The 6,000-nt window shown below is 40.9% G+C and overlaps 1 protein-coding gene across 1 annotated transcript in view; it reads right to left on the minus strand.

The window, feature by feature from the left end:
* The window catches only part of ptch1 (patched 1), a 114,521-nt gene that overhangs the window by 93,637 nt on the left and 14,884 nt on the right, over window positions 1–6,000 (minus strand). The window contains exons 3-4 of the mRNA XM_084323167.1: window positions 5,827–5,982; window positions 3,176–3,485 (exon numbers count right to left, since the gene is read on the minus strand). Of these exons, the coding sequence (XP_084179293.1) occupies window positions 3,176–3,485; window positions 5,827–5,982 (466 nt within the window). The remainder of the gene's footprint in view (window positions 1–3,175; window positions 3,486–5,826; window positions 5,983–6,000) is intronic.

Consider the following 6,000-nt stretch of genomic DNA (forward strand, 5'->3'; position numbering starts at 1 on the left):
AATTAATCTAATTAACGCGATAAACTGACAGCCTATACAAAGCAATACAGAATGCCTGAGCGCCTTACTGCATTATATTCCATATTTGTGTCAGCGGGTTCCTGAATGTTGTCTTTTCCTTTACATAAATAAGGACGTTTCCACCATAAATTGATGTAGAAAATGCACAAGTTGGTGCATAAAGGTTCACCGGAACGCAGGAAGTGAAGTGTTTGACGCTCAGGACCTATCCGTGAAAACGAGTCTGATAACTGATAGCATAGATTCCTTACCTGAGGTCAGATGGTATCCAAATGGTTTATTCCAATTTCCGATCGCCATTCGGAAAAATCGATAAATGTATTGATCCATCGTGTGTACAGTATAACACATGATCCGCGCGGCTCAGAGGCTCCAGAATGAACTCTGGTAGACCCCGGCTGCATCAGTGAGAAGTAAAATGTGGAGTCAGAAATCCGTTCTCCCATTCACTTTCATTGAGTCCATTCCAAAAGGGTGATTTACCATCTGGGAGACGATAGGGGGCGCTTTTTTCACATCTGAGCGCCGGCGGTCCCTGGATCTCCAACGGTAGGCTTGCGTGATGCAATATGATTTCAGATCGCTAAAAAAAAAATAAAAAAAAATACCCGAGAATACTCGTGACCGTGGCATTCAACGGTCGGGGCGTAAACCAGAGAAAAGCTGTGAGTGGCATACAAAGTGTTAATTAGGTAAGTTAAGATAGCTAGTGCCAACGTCCACTGTCTATATAGCGCCATGGTCTAGACTAGGCTGCTTTTTTTCTCAGTTGAAAAAAGTTGAACTTTTTGGGCTAAGACTGCAGAGACAGGGAACGTTAGTGCTAGCTTGATTGATTGACATTTTTATTAACAGATTGCAGAATGGGTACAATACAGTACAGCTCAATACACACAATTGTTAAGGAAATGCAGACCAGAGAAAGACTTTCGTCTTGTTTACATCAGGGCCCCCCATTTTCAATTCATCATAACATATATGACATACAAAAGTGCTATACAAATAAAGTAAAGTTATACATGACATACAGATAGACAGTACTGCTACATCTATCAGCTATCTTATATCTGATGATTTATAAGTTTGCTATAGCAATGCAATCACAGGTTCCTTTATGGACGCTGTCATTTGTAAATAGTGTGTTCCCCTGCAGGAGATCAGAGTAAGACACACGCATACACACACACACAGCTCCTCTCACACACAGCAAACAAAAGACCTAGAACTTGAAGTCTGTCTGATCTGACTCGTCCTCCTCTCCTCTCCCCTACAGCTGTTGGAGATGGTGGAGCCTAGTGAGTGGATCCACGTCACCCTCCTGGACCAGGTTAACAGCCCCATCAGAACCGCGGTGGTGGGGCAGAGGCTGCTACTTTTAAAACATTATCTTTACATTATCTTTACATTTAAACTTGCACTTTAATTTGTATTATTTTATTTGTTTTCATTATGATTGATTATTGTATTTGTTATTAAAATACATTTGATTAAGCAAGTAGCTTAATTAATATCTAAATTCAAATGTTTCATGAGTCCTTATTTAAATTTGCTATGGGATCATGTTAAGGCAGAGGGAGGGTGACATTCACAGGTGTGCAGACTTGTGAGGTAAAACATGCACTGGAGCCCTGAAAAGGAGCCGCGCCCACAGGAAGCAGAGATGGAGGGTGTGACAGAAATAATCATTAGATTAGTCGACTAATCGAAAAAAAATTCGACAGATTAGTCGACTACCAAAATAATCGTTAGTTGCAGCCCTACCGTGCAGCCAGTCCCTGAAGTAGTGCAGCCACATGGGGGGTAGGGCTGAGCCCAAACGTTCGAACCTTCGTTCGTTACATTGGCATTCGAATTCTAAATCAACATTCGAATGTTTTATAAAAAATTAAAAAAGAACTTAAATTAATTTTTTTAATTGTGTCTATTCATTCTGTTTAACTCTTTCAATGCCATGCCTGGTTTTCCGTTTTACCGCTTGAATGCCACCATCCGCGCCAATGTTAACGTTAATATCGCCTAATCTATGTTTTAAATTATGGCTATGTGTCTAATCTGCCCATCGCATTATCAAATACTATTTTCCAGTCAGTGCTGTGAAGGCAGATTCTTTTTTTATCGTGTCGTTTCCGTTTCAGAGCAGTTAGAAAAGCCCCCGTTTTGATATAAAAAACAGCTCATTCTGGAGCATTCTATGAAAATCGTCTTTTAGTGGAATATTCCACAACGTTGATATTCGTCGGCCTTTTTATGAATCGTTTTCAAATAAACGCTAGATGATCAATATTATACGTGCACGCACGCACATTACGGCCGCGCACTGATAATCGCCCCGTTGATTTCCTCTCGGACTTTTACAATGAAACCGAAAGAAGACATTTCACAAAACAGCTTATAACTTCATCAAACTTACTCCGATTATCCTACCACTGATAACATAGAGTCCTTACCTGACATCAGATGGTATCCAACTGGTATATTCCAATTCCTGATCACCATTCGAAAAAATCGATAAGTGTATGGATCCAACGCGACACAGTAGATCTCTATGATCCGCGGGGATCTGAGGCTCCAGAATGAACTGTGGTAACCCCGGCTGGATCAGTGAACTGGAAAATGTGGAGTACCGGATTTTTTTCCCCATTCATTTTCATTGAGTCCATTCCAAAATCACTTATGTCATCTGGGAGACGACAGGGGGCGCTTTTTTCCACAGTGATCGTCGGCGCCCCTCGGCTATACTCGGGTAGGCTCGGGTGATGCAATAATTTTTCAGATCGCAAAAAAAAAAAAAAAAAAAAAAATCCGAGAAATCTCGTGAGTGGCTAGCAACCACCTAAAAAAAACACGAGAAATCTCGTGAGTGGCACTGAAAGAGTTAAACCAATGGGTTTTTTCTTCACAGTTGCAGATAAAGATTAGGCTACACTAATATTATAGTATTAAAACTGATGAGTTATATTCATAAAGAAAGTTGATTTAATAATAAAAAAATACTCATTTAATCAGATTGAATCAAACCAAATTGAGGATTTAGTTTGAGTTTCAGTACTTTTAAAAACGAAGGTTCGATCGTCCGTTCGAAAAACCCTGACGAAGTTCGAAGCCCAAAAACAGGCTTCGGGGAAACAGCCCTAATGGGGGGCAGGCCTCTTACCGTGCAGCCAGTCCCTGAAGTAGTGCAGCCACATGGGGGGCAGGCTCCCGTCGTCCTCCTTCAGCACGTAGCGCACCGTGTGGAAGCGGCGGTGCAGCTGGTGGAGCAGCGGCTGCAGCTGGGCGTAGTCGGCTCGCTGCGTCACCACGTACATGTTGTAGAAGGAGAAGAACTTGAACTGGGCGCCGATGAAGTCGTACTCGCTGGTCTCCCGCGGCACGATGTCGGTGAGCTCCAGGCCGTCACGCACCCTGGTGGTGCCGTACAGAGAGACGCCCAGCAGGCACAGGAAGAGCACAACCACCACCACCTGGAGGAGGACGGCAGGAAGGGAGGGAGGAGGGACGCACACGGTGGTCAGATTAGATTAGACTAGATTATACAAGATTAGATTATACAAGATTAGATTATACAAGATTAGATTAGATTAGACTAGACTAGATTATACAAGATTAGATTATACAAGATTAGATTAGACTAGACTAGACTAGATTGGATTAGATTATACAACATTAGATTAGACTAGATTGGACTAGTTTAGATTAGATTATACAAAATTAGATTCGATTAGAGTAGACTAGATTGGATTAGATTATACAACATTAGATTAGACTAGATTGGACTAGTTTAGATTAGATTATACAAAATTAGATTCGATTAGAGTAGACTAGATTGGACTAGTTTAGATTAGATTATACAAAATTAATCTAATCTAATCCAGTCTAATCTAATCGAATCTAGTATAATCTAATCTAATCCAGTCTAATCTAATCGAATCTAGTATAATCTAATCCAGTCTAATCTAATCTAGTCTAATCTAATCCAGTCTAATCTAATCCAGTATAATCTAATCTAGTCTAGTCTAATCTAATCCAGTATAATCTAATCTAATCCAGTCTAATCTAATCGAATCTAGCATAATCTAATCCAGTCTAATCTAATCTAGTCTAATCTAATCCAGTCTAGTCTAATCTAATCTAGTATAATCTAATCTAATCCAGTCTAGTCTAATCTAATCCAGTATAATCTAATCTAATCCAGTATAATCTAATCTAATCTAGTATAATCTAATCTAATCCAGTCTAGTCTAATCTAATCCAGTATAATCTAATTTAATCCAGTATAATCTAATCTAATCCAGTCTAATCGAGTCTAATCTATCTAGTCTAATCTAATCTAATCAAGTCTAATCTAATCTAGTATAATCTAATCTAATCCAGTCTAATCTAGTCTAATCCAGTCTAATCTATCTAGTCTAATCTAATCTAATCCAGTCTAATCTAATCTAGTATAATCTAGTCTAATCCAGTCTAATCTATCTAGTCTAATCTAATCTAATCCAGTCTAATCTAGTATAATCTAATCTAATCCAGTATAATCTAATCTAATCCAGTCTAATCTAATCCAGTCTAATCTAGTCTAATCCAGTCTAATCTACCTAGTCTAATCTAATCCAGTCTAACCTAATCTAGTATAATCTAATCTAATCCAGTATAATCTAATCTAATCTAGTATAATCTAATCTAATCCAGTCTAATCTAGTCTAATCCAGTCTAATCTATCTAGTCTAATCTAATCTAATCCAGTCTAATCTAATCTAGTATAATATAATCCAATCCAGTCTAATCTAATCCAGTCTAATCTAATAGAATCCAGTCTAATCTAATCGAATCCAGTCTAATCTAATCTAATCTAATCCAGTCTAGTCTAATCCAGTCTAATCGAATCGAATCCAGTCTAATCTAATCCAGTCTAGTCTAATCCAGTCTAATCTAATCTAATCCAGTCTAATCTAATCCAGTCTAGTCTAATCCAGTCTAATCTAATCTAATCCAGTCTAATCTAATCCAGTCTAGTCTAATCCAGTCTAATCTAATCTAATCCAGTCTAGTCTAATCCAGTCTAGTCTAATCTAATCCAGTCTAATCTAATCCAGTCTAATCTAATCCAGTCTAATCTAATCCAGTCTAGTCTAATCCAGTCTAATCTAATCTAATCCAGTCTAGTCTAATCCAGTCTAGTCTAATCTAATCCAGTCTAATCTAATCCAGTCTAATCTAATCCAGTCTAATCTAATCCAGTCTAATCTAATCTAATCCAGTCTAGTCTAATCTAATCCAGTCTAATCTAACCCAGTCTAGTCTACTCACACAGACTGACCTGGGTGGTGGGCTGCAGGAGGAAGTCTAGTCTACTCACACAGACTGACCTTGGTGGTGGGCCTGCAGGAGGAAGTCTAGTCTCATCACACAGACTGACCTTGGTGGTGGGCTGCAGGAGGAAGTCTAGTCTCCTCACACAGACTGACCTTGGTGGTGGGCTGCAGGAGGAAGTCTAGTCTCCTCACACAGACTGACCTTGGTGGTGGGCTGCAGGAGGAAGTCTAGTCTACTCACACAGACTGACCTTGGTGGTGGGCTGCAGGAGGAAGTCTAGTCTCATCACACAGACTGACCTTGGTGGTGGGCTGCAGGAGGAAGTCTAGTCTCATCACACAGACTGACCTTGGTGGTGGGCTGCAGGAGGAAGTCTAGTCTCATCACACAGACTGACCTTGGTGGTGGGCTGCAGGAGGAAGTCTAGTCTCATCACACAGACTGACCTTGGTGGTGGGCTGCAGGAGGAAGTCTAGTCTAATCACACAGACTGACCTTGGTGGTGGGCTGCAGGAGGAAGGGCGCGTAGTGTTTCTCCGCGAAGGAGGCCAGGGTCCAGCGGGAGCAGGGGTGCTCCAGGCAGCGCAGGCCCAGCGACGCCTCTCCGAACTGGGACAGCAGGTCCCGCGTGGAGCTGGCGCTCTCCGGGACCTGGCAGGCCGCCCCCGC

This window comes from Notolepis coatsorum (genome assembly GCF_963971535.1).
Source record: "Notolepis coatsorum genome assembly, chromosome: 10".
Lineage (NCBI taxonomy): Eukaryota > Metazoa > Chordata > Actinopteri > Aulopiformes > Paralepididae > Notolepis > Notolepis coatsorum.